This window comes from Crocodylus siamensis, chromosome 3, assembly GCF_052110815.1.
Source record: "Crocodylus siamensis isolate JL-2025a chromosome 3, ASM5211081v1, whole genome shotgun sequence".
NCBI lineage: Eukaryota > Metazoa > Chordata > Crocodylia > Crocodylidae > Crocodylus > Crocodylus siamensis.
This window is the reverse complement of record NC_143397.1, coordinates 260,315,237-260,331,209: the sequence shown is the minus strand read 5'-3', so window position 1 is coordinate 260,331,209 and position 15,973 is coordinate 260,315,237. Positions and strand designations below refer to the sequence as shown.

The window sequence follows — 15,973 nt, the reverse complement described above, 5'->3', positions numbered from 1 at the left end:
TCCCTAAAGCTGCACCGCCTCCCTGGGGCGCAAGTGCAAGCCTCCCTGCCCTGGGGGGCACGGGGCTCTGAGAGGGGGACTCTCCCGCCCTGCGAGGCTGGGCTGGTGCCCTAGCACCCCTGGGTGAGGGGCCCTGCCGCCAGCCGTGCGCATGCGCACTGCCGCCCGCCGCAGGGGGGCGGGGCCGCTCGGCGCTCGACTGCTCGGTCTGCGGCGCGGGCGCTCGGCGCCGGATCGACCGCTCGTCCTGGGCGCGGCGGTAGCGGCGGCAGGTGCGCGGGGGGAGTCGGGGGTCAGGGGTCACCGCCCCGGGGTGCAGCCCCCACGTCCTGCCGCCGCCGGGGGTTCCAGGGGCGGGTGCTCGGTCGGTGGGTGCAGCGCCGGGCACTCGTCCTGGCTGTTCCACCCGCTTCTGCCGTCCCCGCCCCGTCCGCGCCGGGTTTCACTTGCCCCGGAACGTGGTGTCACCCGCGAGGTTCCTGCGCCAGGGCCGACACCTCGTGCCGCCGCGGCGGGCGCCCCCCACCGCTGCCCCTCGCTCGTGGCCACTGTCCCCGCCTCGCCGCAGCTCCTCCAGCCCACGCGTCTCCCGTCTGCTCGGGACGGTCGTAGGCGACCTGGGCAAAGCCCTGCCGCAGCGTCCCCTCGCCCACCGAGCAGGGGCCTGTCAGAGAAGGAGATCGGGTTTGTTGGATGCGGTTTGTGTCTCGTCAAGCCCTGCCGGCTGCTCGTGACCAGCCGTTCCTCCTCCAGATGCCTGCAAACGGCCTCCCTGAGATCTCCCTGGGTGCCGAGAGGAGTCCCCCGGGTCCTTCTCGCCTTTCCTGGCGGGGCGCTACGCCGGGCCTTCTCCGGCCCTCTGGTACCTGGCCCGTCCCCCCGCGGCATGACGATCATTGCCCAGGGCCCCGAGATCTCCTCTGCCCTGTCCCTCAGGACCTGCCAGGACGCTCACCCGGCCCTGCCCACTAGAAGTCACTCGCAGCCGTCAAGCACTCTCCGACCCTCTCTTTTGTTATCTCACCCTCGGCTTGCCCCCTCCTTAGCCAAATAATCCTTCATAGGTGTCTGGTCAGCTTGGGTTTATTAGGGAAGACTGAAGCGGAGTAAGTGTTGAGTAGCTCTGCCTTTTCCACATTCTGCTAAGACTTCTGCCTGGCTCGTTAACGGTGGACCCACAGCTTCTTGACCTTTCTTTTCTGGCCAGCATCCTTATAGACCCTCTTCTTGCTGGCCTTGGCCGGTGCAGCTTGCTCTTTATCTTTGCCTTCCAGATCTTGTCTCTGCAGGCTCCTGCTACTTCCTGGTGGCCTGCCCGTCCCTCTGTGTCCACGTGCTTCCCTCTTGCACTTGAGGCATTTCAGAAACCCTGTTGGCCATGTCCAAGCAGCCAGGCCCAGACTAGTACCAGTGAGGAAGCTGTGGCCCCAGCAAAGCCTGTTGCCTCCTCGGGGCTCCCCTGGAATCGGGGCAAGGGAAAGCCGGGAGCTGAGCTAACACCCACGGGGGTTTCCCCAGTCGTGAGAGGGACCCTTGCCAGGTCTGTGCGTCCAGCTGGAGCCCAGACATCACAGCAATGGGCATAGCAGGAGGCCACAGGCAGGCAGGAGTCTGAATGCAGGTGGAGGGGGGTAGCATCCCCAGCTTGGCTGTACTATGGGCAGCTGGGTGCACCCTGCGCCAGGCACCACCATGTCTCTGAGCATCGTTTTTTCATAGATTCATAGATTGTAGAGTCAGAAGAGACCACAATGGATCGTTGCGGCAGGACCCAGCAGGTGGTGGTTGACGGAAGTCAATTGTCGTGGTGCGCTGTGACCAGTGGGTTCCCTCAAGGCTCTGTCCTAGGGCCCTTACTTTTTAACATCTTCATCAGTGATGGGGACATTGGCATCAGAAGTAGACTGGCTAAGTTTGCCAATGACACCAAACTCTGGGGTAAAGCATCCACACCTGAGGACAGGAGGGCGATCCAGGCAGATCTTGACAGGCTTATGGAATGGGCAGATGAGAACCCGATGGTATTTAACATCGAAAAATGCAAGGTTTTCCACCTTGGGAGGAAAAACCTGCAGCATTGACCGCAAGATGAACATGAGCCTGAAATGCAATGCTGTGGCTAGTAAAGCGACCAAAACGCTGGCTTGGATGTGGAGAAGCTGGAGAGAGTGCAGAGAAGAGCCACACACATGATCAGAGGCCAGGAAAACAGACCTTACGATGACAGGCTGAGAGCCATGGGGCTCTTTAGCCTGGAAAAGCGCAGGCTCAGGGGTGACCTGGTGGCCACCTGTAAGTTTATCGGGGTGCTCACCAGGATCTGGGGGAACATTTGTTCACCAGAGCACCCCAAAGGATGACAAGATCGAACAGTCACGAACTCCACTGTAACCGTTTCAGGCTGGACATAAGGAAGAATTTCTTCACTGTCTGAGCCCCCAAGGTTTGGAATAGACTGCCACCGGAGGTGGTTCAAGCACCTACTTTGAACACCTTCAAGACACATTTGGATGTTTATCTTGCTGGGATCCTGTGACCCCAGCTGACTTCCTGCCCCTGGGACGGGGGGCTGGACGCGAAGATCCTCCGGGGTCCCTTCCAGCCCGAATGTCTGTGAAATCATGTCCAACCCCCTGCCCCTGGCAGGAATGAGGACCAAGGTCAGACAGCTCCAGCCAGGTGATTGTCAAGCCTCCTCTTGAAGACCTCCAAGTTAGTTGACGGCACCACCTCTCTTGGAAGCCCATTCCAGGCTCTGGCCACTCTTACTGTGAAAAGTTTATTCCTAACGTCTAACCTAAATCTACTTTCCACTAGTTTGTGCCCATTATTCGTAGTTACTCCCTGGGGCGCTCTGGTAAACAGCGCATCACCAATTCCCTGTTGTCCTCCCTTGATGAACTTATAGGCAGCTACAAGGTATCCCCTCAGACATCTCTTGTGAAGGCTGAAGAGATCCAGATCCCTCAACCTCCCCTCATAGGGTGTTTCACGGAGACGACTAATCATACAAGTGGCCCTTCTCTGAACCCTCTCCAGATTCTGCCTGTCCCCCTTGAAAAAGCAGGCAGTACAAGCCAGGCAGGAGTCAAACCTACAAGCTTCTGAGCTGTAGTCAGACATGTTATCCATTGCACCACTGGCCCATGCTTACCTGTGTAAAGCCCAGCCCTGGCTTCTGCCATGGTTACGCCAAGGCGGTGGGGGCCGTGCCAGCAAGATAGAGGTTGCTGGGCCCACGTGTGGGTGGACCGGGTGTGCCGGGGCCGTGCTTCACCTGCTGCACTGTCCTCCCTGCAGTGACCCGGAGCTCGACGTGTGCTGGCCCTGCCCTGCCATGGGGCTCCTGTCGGACCCGTACCGCCGGCGGGTGCTGTCCCAGCTCATCCTGCGCCTCAACACGCCGCTCTGGTGAGTCCGCAGCCCTGACCAGGGGGCTCCTGGTTGCTCCCCGCTCCTCCTGGCCTTCCATCCTCTTCTGTCCTTTGGCCCAGCAGTTGGCAGGGCCTGAGCAGTGGTTTCCCCATAGCTAGGATTGTGACAGGTGATGTCCCTGAATGTCTCCCAAGGGGAAGCTGAAAGCGTAGCCCATGCGCACAGATCCCTGGGCCTCTTGTTAGCAGAGTCCTTCCCTTGCTGGGGGGTCAGGGGAACCTGCCTGGGGTCCTCACCCCATGCACGTCATGTCTCCACAGCATCCTCTGCTACGTCGCTGGGCTGGGCTGGTTCCTGGGCTTGGCCTTCCACCCCTTCACCCTGCGCACCTACATGTCGGAGAACGCCATGGGCTCCACCATGGTGGAGGAGCAGTTCGTGTATGGCGAGCGTGCACTGTCTTATGCCCGGGAGTTCGCTGGCCACAAAAAGAAGGCTGGGTGAGTCCAAACCGCGGGAGCGGCGCCTTGGGGGTCAGCTGCTGTGCTGGGGGCTGGAGACAGAGGGGCTGCGCTGAACTCCAGGGAGGGGTCTGCAGGGCTGGCTCTAGCAGCTCCCAGGGGTGTGACAGGCGGAGGGCGCAGCTCCCAGTGCAGCAGAGAACCACGGAGACGTGGGTCAGGAAGGGGCTTGTGGAGGCCACATCTGGTCTACCCCTTGCCCAAGGCCCCTGTTCAAACAAGCCCAGGCAAATCCAGCTCTACATAAGACTGTCACCATCCAGCACAGCACCAGGCATCACCCCCTGACCCTCCCACAGGGAAAGCTGGGGGGCTGCCGTGGCCAACATCTTGCCTCTGTAATAGGTTGTTAGTATACGTGAACAAGACCCCAGACGGAGGCTGTGCCTCCACTGCAGAAGACGGCAAACCCCACCCCTGTCCAGACCAGTCTGAGCAAGGGCAAATCCCTTCTTGCCTCAGTGCAGCCTGAGGCTGAGCCTGAGGGCAAGACCCTCCAGCCAGGACCCTGTGGGGTTGGTGCCAGCAGGAGCATTGGCACAGCCCAGCCCCATCCCTAACACCCAGTGCCTCCAGGGGAGGTTTAAACCCCCTGACACATGGAGCAGAAAGGGGGCAAGAAGCAAAGCCCAGAAGCCTGGGAACCCCCACAGCAGAGCACAGACATTGCTTCACCTAGATCTTCCCTGCCCAGTGCGTGTCCACCCTATCCTTGACACCTCCAGTGATAGAGTTGTGTGTCCGTCCGTCCCCTGGATCTCTCCCACTCCTTCCCCACTGTGACAGTGAAAAGTCTTTCCTGAGATCCAACCTAAACTGACTTTGCTGCAACTTCAAGCCATGGGTCCACATAGCAAAAGAGAAAGCTGTCCTCCCTCTTCCTTCCAGCAGCCCTTCAAGCACTTGAAGACCACCGTCCTGTCTCCTTTCTACAAGGCTCAGAGGCGCTGCATGCTGGGGCCTTAGCAAAGCTGGGCATTGGGGGGTGTTGCCCTCAGGAGCTGCTGAGCCAAGGGGACTTGGCTGGAGAAGGGGCGCCTGGTCCAATGTCTCACGCTCCCCCTTCTCTCCCAGGGGCATCCCTGTGGCCTGGCTGGAGAAGACCATGTGGAATCTGGGCCTGGAGGTCTACAAGCAGCCCTTCTCCCGCACCCTGCCCTTCCCCGACGAGGCACGCGAGAGATACGTAGGTACCAGGCTGGACTGCAGCCCCTGCCCTGGGGCGCTTGGAGCCAGGTGCTGAGCATGGGCTGGGACAGTGCTGGCATGAGAGGATGGATAAGACACCTGCCCCCCCAAGCAACAGCCAGCCCCAAGCCCTGGGGCATCACTGGGCCTGGCTGTGTGGTGATTGTAGCAGGCCAGTTAGGCTGACAGTGCCTGGGAGCAGGGACTGGTCATGGGGCTGAATGCGACTGCTGGGCAAACTCCCAGCCTGCGAGCCACCCTCGTGCCTGGCTGCCCCCACCCCCCGGCAGAGCCCTCCATGCTATTCGGCTCTGCCCAGGCTCCTTTCTCCCAGGGACAGGGCAGAGGGAGGAGGAGGGCGGGTTCAGCTGCCATCCTGAGCCATCTGGTGCCTCCCCCACAGATGGTGAAGGGCACAAACGTGTATGGGATCCTGCGGGCACCACGTGCAGCCAGCACCGAGTCGCTGGTGCTGAGCGTGCCCTGCAGCGAAGGGCAGCAGAACAACCAGGCCGTGGGGCTCATGCTGGCGCTGGCCTCCTACTTTCGAGGTGAGCAAGTGGTGGGGTGAGAGGAGGGCTCCCAGGGGGCTGGAGGGCATGGTCCATGCTGCTCTGTGGCCAGCAAGGGCTTCCTGTGGCCTGCTCAGGGGGGTCCCCGGCAGGGAGACTGGGATGAAGAGGGCTCCAGGGCCCAGCGACGTGTTGCCTGTGGGATCGTATTGTGGCTGCCTGGCTCTGGGGCCCAGTCAGATGCTTCTGGCCCCCAGCCCACTGTTGGCATCTGTGCTGGGGACCCTAAGATGGGCAGAGGCTGGCTCTGCTCCCTGGAGAGGTCTCTGCTCAGCACAGAGGCTCCAGCAGCCCAGAGGTCTGTCCAGGCTCCCCCCCACCTGGCTGATTTCCCCTGGCCCTTCCCACGGGACCCAGCACCACCCCTGCAGCGCAGTCCCTCAGGACTGGCCCTGGCTCACGTTGGCAGTGTCGTGTGTGTGCAGGTCAGATTTACTGGGCAAAGGACATCATCTTTCTGGTGAACGAGCACGACCTGATTGGCATGGAGGCCTGGCTGGAGACGTACCATGATGTCAACGTCACGGGTGAGTTGTGGGCCCACCGGGCACTTGTGGCGGAAGCTGAGGCCCTGCTGGCCTCCTCCCAGCTCTCACGCAGCCACTTGCTGCCTTCCTGGGGGCTGCGGCTGAGACAAGGGGCATGGTCTGGGCAGGGTGGCTCCCTGACTGGCTGCGGCACTGCCCACAGAGGTGCACTCATCGGAGATGCTTGGCCGGGCTGGGGCCATCCAGGCGGCCGTCTCACTGGAGCTGAGCAGCGACGTCATCACCAGCTTCGATGTGGCCGTGGAGGGTCTCAACGGGCAGCTGCCCAACCTGGACCTGGTCAACCTCTTCTATGCCTTCTGCCAGAAGAACGGGCTGCTCTGCACCATCCAGGGCAAGGTGAGGCCGGGCGGAGGGGTCATGCTCTGAGCTCACATCTACCTCCAGGCCTCAGCTCTCCCCCTACTCCTGCCCTGCAAGGCCAGTGCCTCTGGCTGGGCCTGGCGCTGCCTCATGGCCTGTTCCCCACTCCGTCCCCACAGCTGCAGCGCACGGACTGGGACACGCTGCCGGCCTATGTACACAGCCTGCAGACCTTGCTGCTCATGGTGCTGAAGCAGGGCTCAGGGCGGCCCCAGGGTGACCACGGCCTCTTCCTGCGCTACCATGTCGAGGCCATCACCGTGCGTGGCATCAACAGCTTTCGGCAGTACAAGTACGACATGAGCACTGTGGGCAAGTGAGTGCAGGGCCAAGGGGCACTTCTGCATGGGGAGCTGGGGCTGGGGTAGAGGTGGTGCTGGGGGCATCACAGAGCTGGGGTGCAGGGGAACCCAGGGGTGGGGGAGCTGACTGAGACGGTTCTTGGCAGAGCTGAGCTCTGGGTGACTCATCTGGCCTTGGGGAGCGTGGGGTAAGTGGCCTCAGTCAGCGAGCATGGCTGAGCTGCTATCCCACTCTGGCCTTGGGGCCGTGCCTGGGCCTGGGATCGGTGCTGTGGCCATGGCCGTGTCCCTGCCTCTGCCCCCACAGGACCCTGGAGGGGATGTTCCGGAAGCTGAACAACCTGCTGGAGCGTTTGCACCAGTCCTACTTCTTCTACCTGCTGCCATCGCTGTCCCGCTTCGTCTCCATCGGCATCTACATGCCGGCCTTCGGCTTCCTCATCCTTATCCTCGTCCTCAAGATATCTTTTCTGCAGGGGCAGCAGCTGGAGGGAGGAAATGGGAGGGCCCCTGGCTGGGGGGACCCAGCCCCACCTGGGGCTGTGGGGGTCAGAAACATGGCTAGGCTCTGCTGCCCTGCTCCAACCTAGGGTGCCTGAGAGCTGCTGGCTGGGGACCAAGCCAGGGCTGGCACCTTTCCCAGCAGTTGCCCAGAGCCCGGCCCAGAGCTGGATGGGGGTCACCACGAGGGGGCCTGGGCTCCCGTGGGGGGAGGCTCAGGGGCACAAGGCTGGGGCCTGGTAGCTCCCTTAACTCTGGCTGTACGCCCTCGACCTGTGGATGAAGCTGAGTAAATGCGATATGGGCCCCGATGAGCAGCTTTGTGACGGCGACCAGGGGGCCTCACACACAGCTATGGAGGTGAGGGGCACAGCCATGGCAGGACAGGCCCAGAGCCCCCAGGCCCATTCAGCCAGCCTGGAGCTCCCCAGACTGGTGACTGCTTCCCCTTCCCTACAGCTCCCTCATGGCCCTGACAGGGCTGTGGGCCACGCAGTGCCTCCCTCCCCTCCTCACTGCTTCCCTCACCCGCTCCCAGGCCAGGCCTCTTCTCCCCAGTGTGCAGGCTGGGCCAGGCCAGCACTGAGGTCAGAGAGGGACGGGGACACAACATGTCCAGCAGGGTCTCAGCCACACTTCCTGCATCCCATGCCAGGGCCCAAGCCCTGGGGCTGCCTTTCCTCCGTGTGTGACCCCCTACCTGCATGCCCTACTGGTCATCTCTGGGTTCCTTGCTCTGCATCCCTGGCCCCATATTAGTCTCATCTGGGGAAGGGAGATGTCTGGGGTGTCTCTTCTCTGCCCCAGGCCAGAGACTCCTTGGGGGTAGGCCTGGTCACCTCTGGGCCTTGGGACGGTGCATGTATCCCCTGATCAGGATCTGCCCCTGCCCTCCCTACAGGAGTCCCGGCCCGGTCTGCTCACTCTGGTGCCTCCCCTGCTCATCTGCCATGCCACGGGCCTCGTCCTCTACTTCCTGCCTGTGCTGGGCCAGCACGTGGCCACGCAGCACTTCCCCGTCTCCGAGTCAGAAGCCGTGGTGCTCACCGTCATTGCCATCTACGTGGCTGGCCTGGCACTGCCCCACAACACCCACAGGTGCCTGGTGGGGAAGGGGTGGCCTGGGGTGCACCATGCATGCAGGTTCCAGGGTGGGAAGGAGGTACCGCTGCAGCACCCACCCAGCAACGGCTTCTTCCCACCCCCTGTCCAGAGCATTGCCCCTCACTGCACCAGCCAGAGGCACTCTTGGGGGCAGGGTAGGTACGCTGATGGGGGTACATCCCACTCTGCAGCCCTGGCTGCCTGCAGCTGGAGGTGCTGCGGGCAGCAGGGTGGGAGCTGTAGCCACAGGGAGGCTGGTAACTGCTTCAGCCCTACCCCTGCTCTAGGGGAAGCCATAGGGGTGCTGTGCCATGTTGTGCCATGCAGTGCTCTCAGCCTGGCCAGGGGGCTGCGGGGCCATGCCCAAGGGAGCTGATGGTGGTCCTTGCCTGGCAGGGTGCTGATGGGCTCTGGGAGTGACCGGGGCTGGATGACGCTGAAGCTGCTCTCCCTGCTGTACCTGGCCATGCAGCTGGGCTGCATCGCCCTAATCAACTTCTCGCTGGGCTTCCTGCTGGCCATCACCATGGTGCCTGTCGCCGCCATCATCCAGCCTGTGGGGCCCAAGTAAGTGTGGCGAGTCCGGGGGTGGGGTAGACAGCCCCCCGTGTGCAGTGGGGGCACCCAGCTGGTCCCATCTGCTGGGGCCTTGTGCCGGTGACTCAGGGTCCTGCCTTGGGCACAGCCAGGCGTGTGGGCAAATCCCCCAAGAGCTGAGAGCCAGCCCCATGCCAGGGCGGGGCTGCACACGCAGCCTGGCACAAAGCAGGGGCTGCTGGGAAAATACTGGCTCCATCCTGCTTGGGTGAGGGTGGGGCAGGGGCGACGCCAGCCCCTCCTGTCCCATCCCAGGGGCTGTCCTGCAGCCCCCCGCCCCCTCTGAGCCCTCGTGGCCTCTCTTTCCAGGTACGTGTACGCGGTGCTGCTGGTGCTGGTCACGCCAGCCGCCACCCTCCTGCTCAGCATCTTCCTGTACCAGGAGCTGATCGAGTACCCGGTCTCGCTGCTGGAGTGCTGGCAGCTCTTCCTGCAGGCAGTGGCTGAGGGCGTCCTGGACCACTACCTCTACGGCTCCATCGTGTTCCCCTTCATCGCCATCTTCGTCTACCCCTGCTGGCTGCTGCTCTGGAATGTGCTGTTCTGGAAGTAGTCGGGATGCTCGGCCTAGTGCTGCGGCTCCAGGGTTGGGCAGGAAACCACCTCTGCTGCCCCGCCGGCCAGCACCGCTGCCTGCTCTCCCCGGGGCCTGCCCGCACACTCTAGACGGCTGCTTTCCTGGGCGAGGGGCCTTCACACAGCGTTGGGACCTACGGACACTCGCGCTGTGCTGTGCTCCGTGACTGATGTGGGGCCGATGCCTCCTGGGGGAAGGAAAACTGGCTGCACCCCTGGGCCCAGAGCGCCTGGCTCCACTTCTCCCCAGGGGTCTGCTCCTACTGCGGGGACAGAGCAGGCGGGGGACGGGCTACCGCCAAGCTGGGGCAGGGGCTGGGATGGCACCAGGCTGCTTGCAAGGGCCTTCGGGCATGGCCCCCGGCCAGGCCTTGCCTTGCGGGGTGGGGGTGGGGTGGGCACTAGCTTTTGTAATAAAGCCCAAGGATTGCCGCCCGTGTGTGCTGCGGGGCAGGGGGGGCCGCCCCCGCGCTGCGAGGGGCTCGGATTTGTTCTGAACTACGTGGTCCGCGGCTACTTTCGGGTCGCGCTCGTGACCCGGATGTGGGCTCCCGGGGAAGGTGGCAACGCCCTGGCACCTTTCCGGACTCGAATGTGGGTGCTACCAAGTGGCGCCAAAGTACTTCCGGCTGGGTCGTGACCTGTGACGCCCCGCCTGTAGGCCGGGTCTCGCGTCCTCCTCGTTCGACCTCCGGTGCGGCTGACTTCCGGTTGTCCCCTTGCGGACGCCGTCGCGGAATCAGGCGGAGCGCGGCTCCTCTCCAAGATGGCGGCCGTCTCGGCGGTGCGGCGCCTGGTGCAGCGGCCCCGCGGCCTCCTTCTGCCGCCGCCGGCCGCGCCCCGCCTGCGGCCCCCACAGGTGAGCGCCGCCGCGCCGCCCCTCCCTGCCCGCCCCCCGCGCGCACCCGCGTGAAGGTCACTGCGCCCCGCCCTTGACCCGGGCCGGCACTGGGCACCCGGGGGTCGGGGACGAGCTTGTCAGGAGCGTCCACGGGGGGAAGAGCAGAGTTCTGCGCCCGGGAGGGAGCGATCCCACGCACCGGTGCAGGCGGGGGTGACGGGGTGGGCGCAGCTCTGCAGAAAAGGCCCTGGGGGGACGGGACAAGAAGCTGGACAGGAGCCAGCAGTGTGCCCTTGGTGCCAAGAAGGCTACCGGCATCCTGGGCTGCATCGGCAGGAGCATTGCCTGCATATCAGGGACAGCAATTCTTCCCCTCTATTCAGCACTGGGGAGGCCACATCTGGAGTCCTGTGTCCAGCTGTGGGCCCCACTACAGAAAGGATGTGGACATGTTGGAAAGAGTGCAGTGGAAGGGAATGGAAATGGTTGTGGGGCTGGGGGACAGGACTGGTGAGGAGAGGCTGGGCTGGGCTGATTTAGCCTGGAGAACAGGAGACTGAGGGGGATTGAACAGCAGCCGTCACCCCCCTGCCGGGGGGCTGCAAAGAGGATGGAGCTGGACTGGTCTCAGTGGGGGCAGACAGGACAAGGAGCAATGGGCTCACGTTGCAGCAAGGGAAGTGGAGGTTGGACACTAGGAAAAACTCTCTCGCAAGGAGGGTGGTGAAGCACTGGGGCAGGTTACCCAGAAAGGTGGTGGAGTCTCTATCCTTGGAGGTTTTTTAAGACCTGGCTGGACACAGTTTTGTCTGGGTTGATGCACTGGGGCTGGTCCTGCTTGGACTAGATGTGACCTCCTGAGGGTCCCTTCATCCCTTCTTGTCTGGGACTCTGCTAACATAAGTCCAGGAAATGCCATACTAGAGGCATTGCCCTTGCCCCAGGGGAAGACAAGCCCCCGGGTAGAAGCCAATGGGGAGGTGAAATGCTTCTGCCTTCCAGCTGTGTCCCTGTTGGGTGAGTGGTGGGGACAGCCGAGGCATCGGAGTTTGGTGGTGTCTCTCCTTGAGGCACAGGCAAGGGTGGAAGCCGCGACCTGGCCCCCTTGGAGCCTGCCTAAGCTGGGGATTCAGCTCTGATGGGCAGCAGCTGTGTGGCATAGTTCGGCATTTGTTGTCCTTATTCTCCCCCCTCCAAAAAGCGTAGACAGTTTCTCCAGCACGGCCACCCATCTGCAGCTGGGAGGAGGCGTCTCCCTCTCGTGCCCGAGGGAGACAGAAACTTTCAGTCTTGCCGCAAACATCTCTACTTCGGTCCCATCGCTTCTCTGTGTGCTCCCAGGCTTGGCCACCAGCCTGGTCCTCCCAGGATCGCAGCATGGTGACCTTGGGTCTGCGGCGGTAGATGTGAGGTGCTCCCGTCCCTCTGGCTTCTCATGGCTGTGCTCGGTGGCTGCCACTCCTTGCAAGTTGCCTGTGGCTTTATTCTGCACCAGGTGCCAGCGAAGGCAATTGGAAGAGGCGCTTCCTAGGTACACACCCTTCACTATGAGGGTGTGGCCAGGGCTTGCTGGCAGTGCCCAGCCTGCAGGGTGAGGAGCTGCCAGCTACAGCCACCTTCAGCCCAGGTGCCTCCTGTGGCTCTGGGTGAGTGGGTGGCATCGCAGCTTGCAGACATCTGGGTCCCAGCACACCTCGAGGCCGTGGGCTGGATCTTGGCCTGTTGCATGTGAAGGCATTTGAGGGGGTGTTGCTGGCTGCTCCCTGCAAGCTCGCTGTAGGAATTAACTGGGCAGGATGAATTTATCTACCGCAGGAGCTAGGTCCTGGAGGCATAAGTGGCTGCCGCTTACCCCTTGCCACAGGTGGAGCGCCCTCGGTGCCAGCACTGCTCTTGTGGCAGCAGAGACCTCCCTTTCCCGGGGTTGCACCAGAGTAGCCCCAATCCATGCATCACAGGCAGCAAATGCTGCTCGTCACACCCCCAGGGCTGCAGCACACAGCTCTGCCCCGGCTTCTTGCTCTTTGTCTTTGAGGGAGCTCGGATTCCCAGGGGGCTGGAGGCAGGAGCGCAGCTCCCATGGAGAAGAACCGAGGTTTGGCCAGGTGGGGACTACCTAGAGCTTCCTGCCCTGGTGACTGTGCCGTGCCTGCTCCTGAGCTGTGCGTAGAGTAGCCGCATGGGCTAGCGCTAGTGATGGTGTCTGTGTGGGGGGGGGCGTGGACCTGCCCATCCCAGCTCTGAATGCCACACGCTGCCACCTTCCTTGCCAGGGTCATCGCTCGCCTGCCTTTGTCCTCGCTGGGCTCGTCAAACCCAGTTCCCTTCTCCGGGGGAGCCACGACGAAGGCCACCGCAGATGGGTGGGCTGAGACATCCACATCATGATCTGCTCAGCACCATGTGGTGTCCCGTGTAGGCACGATGATGACCGAGTCCCTGTTAACTGGACCAAGACCCAGTTTGCTGACACACAGCCCTGTTTGAATTGGGCTGGCATGGGGGGGAGGGGAGGGTCTAGCCAGGTTCCTCAGGCTTTATATTGAGTGCAGCAGCCCCTTGTCAGTGGGTGCAGGCAAGTAGGGAGATGCTGCAGGTGAATAACAGGGCAGTCACACAGAGACCTGGCTTGCCAGGGGAGCTGGGCCTGTTTGGGCAATACCCCCAACACAACCAGGGCTCTGCAGGTCCTAGGGCTCTGTCCCCAGGAAGACCGGGGCTCAGGCAGGGTGGTGAAGACGGGGCCATGCCATGCTGAGATTTTCGTGCTCTGTGGATGCAGGAGCAGGGGCTGGGCGTGAGGTAGCAACGCTGCCTCTGTTGACGGGGCATCACGTCCAGTTCTGCTTCAGCCTCGCTGTGCGTTCAATGCTCCTGAAGGCTCCTCCACCCTTGCCCCCATCTTTCAGTGCCACGTGCAGGGGTCGGAGAACTGCCCGAGGCAAGAGCCTCCAGACTCCACCTCCTCGGGAGAGAGCAGCCTGCACAGGTGCCTGGATTACAGGGCCTTGTGCCTGTCAGGAAGACTGCACCCAGCGCTAAAGGGTTTCCTGGTGCAGCAGGGAAGCCAGCCCAGAGCCAGTGGCTGGGTGTGGACATCTGATGCGGTCGGACTAGAATTGAGTCTTGCTCTGGCCCAGGAGCCCTGCGGCCTGGCGAGAGGTGGGGCACATGGCAGGGGGCTGGGCTGGCCTGGGCAGGGCACAGGGTCCCTGCTACCTCTGCCCTTTGTGTTGCAGGCCAACATGTCGTCATTCTCGAGCCTGTCCCGTGGCAGGAAGGTGGCCCTGTCTGCACTGGGAGTGCTGGCAGCGAGCGGGGCTGGGATTGCACTGGCTCTGCACAGGGCAGTGAATGCCACCGAACTGGAGCTGCATCCTCCCTCCTACCCCTGGAGCCACTTGGGCTTCCTGTCCTCCCTGGACCATGGCAGGTGCGTGGGGCAGGGGCTGCTGGGCCGGGAGGCCTGAGGGCCAGGCCAGGGTTGCTGCCGGCTCACCTCCCTGCTCCTCTCTAGCGTCCGGCGTGGCTACCAGGTGTACAGGCAGGTGTGCTCAGCCTGCCACAGCTTGGAGTACTTGGCCTTCCGCCACCTTGTCGGCGTCTCCCACACGGAGGCCGAAGCCAAGGCCCTGGCCAGTGAGGTGAGTGTCTGCTTATCCACAGGGAGCCCGGAGACTGGCTGCCACAAGCAGGGCTGGGCCACGTGGCCCTGGGATCGGGGCCTGGGGTGTGTGGCTTCCCCACCCCCCCGGCCCTACTGAGAGTCCCGGCTAAAGACTCTCACTCCCCCCTGGCAGATAGAGGTGCAGGATGGCCCCAATGAGGAAGGGGAGATGTTCATGCGCCCTGGCAAGCTCTCAGATTACTTCCCCAAGCCCTACCCCAACCCTGAGGCAGCGCGGGCAGCCAACAATGGGGCACTGCCCCCAGACCTCAGCTACATCGTCTTTGCCAGGTACGGCGCCCTGGGCGGGGGGCAGGGGGTCGAGTCAGGCTCCCCAGAACTACACCCTCCCCACACACACCCCGGGGCAGCTGTGGCTTGGGGCCAGGGGGCTCCATCATCTCACCTAGTGCTTGTGTTGCAGGCATAGTGGTGAGGACTACGTATTCTCCCTCCTCACTGGCTATTGCGACCCGCCTGCCGGGGTGAACCTCAGGGAGGGGCTGTACTTCAACCCCTACTTCCCGGGCCAGACCATCTCCATGGCACCACCCATCTACAACGAGATCCTGGAGTTCGATGATGGTAAGAAGCACTCGGGGCTGCAGGTCTGGCAGGCACTGTCCTTGCAGCCAACTCGGTGCTGGAAACCCCAGGCCTAGGCTGCATGTGGGCCCCCACCACGAAGAGATGAGCCAAGTGTGGTGGATAGCTGCCTTCAACCTCCCCAATCACAGCCAACACCGGAGCGAGGTGGGAGGTGCAGGGAACTATGTGCTGCAAGGCCCTGGGTACTAAGCGCTCCTTTGGAAGGCCTGGGCACTAGCAACACCGCCTGGGGAAGGAGGTCTCGAGGCCTCTGCAGAGCGCACAGCTGTGGCAGGTAGCTCAGGACACAGAAGTGCTCCCCATCCCGTCCTGTCCCATCCCACCTGGCAGCGAGTGGTGGTGCGGCACCGCCTGACTGACTCTGCTCTTCCCAGGGACCCCAGCAACCATGTCCCAAATCGCAAAGGATGTATGCACGTTCCTGAGGTGGGCTGCAGAGCCTGAGCATGACCACCGCAAGCTCATGGGCATGAAGGTGAGGGCTGTGGACTCAGGCGGGAGGGAGGGGCCCTGGGGTGGGCAGCTCAACCCCAGTCTGGGTGTGCGGGGGTGGGCACCATGCTGCAGAGCTGGGGGTCTCTGTCTGCCCAAGTCCTCCCTTGTTCTTTCCCAGATGCTGCTACTCAGTGGGTTCCTGCTGCCCTTTATCTACTTCATAAAGCGCCACAAGTGGACTGTGCTGAAGAGCAGGAAGCTGGTGTACCGGCCCCGCAAGTGAGGCCTGGCGGGGCCCCACAGCCAGGCCCATGCTGCAAAGTCTGCACAGCTGGCTGGCCTGGCGGGCGCCTGCTCCTCGCTGCTGCAGCAGCCGTTATTTAAGAATGTCCTCCCCTCCCAAGACGCAGCCCCTCACCGCTGGCCTGGCCCGGGCTCTGGGTCCACGGTGTGGAGCTGCTGTCTCTTCATGTGGCTTGGGGCAGGGAGACCGGTGCTGAACCGCATGGGGGGAGCGTTTGCACGTGCCTCAGCCCTCCCCTGCCGTCCAGCCAGGCTGCAGGGCTCCTCACCTCCACCTGACTGCCTCCAGTGTGGTGGGTTGGGAGCCTTGCTCTTGCCAGCTGTATACATAAGGGGGAGGGGGTGTGCCCTGCTGCCCCAGCCACCTTCCCGGGGAGGGCTCAGCCTGCAGGGTCTGGTCTGACTGTGCTGTGCCGTGCTGTATTGTACTGCGTGGTGCACTCATTAAATGGCTAATTCCAGTAGTGCCTC

General features: G+C 62.9%; 2 protein-coding genes across 3 annotated transcripts; both read left to right on the top strand.

Annotated features, from left to right (window-relative positions):
• The first annotated feature begins 188 nt into the window (after positions 1-188).
• On the top strand, positions 189-10,025 carry GPAA1 (glycosylphosphatidylinositol anchor attachment 1). 2 transcript variants are annotated; one of them, XM_090040895.1, is made up of 13 exons: positions 189-272; positions 3,301-3,411; positions 3,696-3,875; positions 4,971-5,082; positions 5,488-5,635; positions 6,082-6,183; positions 6,347-6,543; positions 6,687-6,883; positions 7,177-7,330; positions 7,635-7,730; positions 8,272-8,468; positions 8,871-9,041; positions 9,381-10,025. In XM_090040895.1, the coding sequence occupies exons 2-13, from the start codon at positions 3,338-3,340 to the stop codon at positions 9,622-9,624; spliced, it is 1,872 nt and encodes a 623-aa protein (XP_089897021.1). In that variant the 5' UTR covers positions 189-272; positions 3,301-3,337; the 3' UTR covers positions 9,625-10,025. The 2 variants fall into 2 exon arrangements, with proteins under 2 accessions (XP_089897021.1, XP_089897020.1); XM_090040894.1 differs by lacking the exon at positions 189-272 and adding an exon at positions 347-368.
• A 294-nt stretch (positions 10,026-10,319) lies between these two features.
• On the top strand, positions 10,320-15,963 carry CYC1 (cytochrome c1). The gene is made up of 7 exons (XM_090040903.1): positions 10,320-10,506; positions 13,728-13,921; positions 14,006-14,132; positions 14,289-14,446; positions 14,580-14,740; positions 15,139-15,239; positions 15,378-15,963. The coding sequence occupies exons 1-7, from the start codon at positions 10,414-10,416 to the stop codon at positions 15,480-15,482; spliced, it is 939 nt and encodes a 312-aa protein (XP_089897029.1). The 5' UTR covers positions 10,320-10,413; the 3' UTR covers positions 15,483-15,963.
• The last annotated feature ends 10 nt before the right edge of the window (positions 15,964-15,973 follow it).

Excerpts from the sequence above, each read along its gene's own strand:
- GPAA1 (XM_090040895.1), top strand. The coding sequence starts at position 3,338 with ATGGGGCTCCTGTCGGACCCGTACCGCCGGCGGGTGCTGTCCCAGCTC. Across the intron at positions 6,544-6,686 it reads TCTGCACCATCCAGGGCAAG|CTGCAGCGCACGGACTGGGA; the intron begins GTGAGGCCGGGC and ends CCGTCCCCACAG. Across the intron at positions 7,331-7,634 it reads TCCTTATCCTCGTCCTCAAG|GCCCTCGACCTGTGGATGAA; the intron begins ATATCTTTTCTG and ends CTCTGGCTGTAC.
- CYC1 (XM_090040903.1), top strand. The coding sequence starts at position 10,414 with ATGGCGGCCGTCTCGGCGGTGCGGCGCCTGGTGCAGCGGCCCCGCGGC. Across the intron at positions 13,922-14,005 it reads TCCTCCCTGGACCATGGCAG|CGTCCGGCGTGGCTACCAGG; the intron begins GTGCGTGGGGCA and ends GCTCCTCTCTAG. Across the intron at positions 14,133-14,288 it reads CCAAGGCCCTGGCCAGTGAG|ATAGAGGTGCAGGATGGCCC; the intron begins GTGAGTGTCTGC and ends CCCCCCTGGCAG.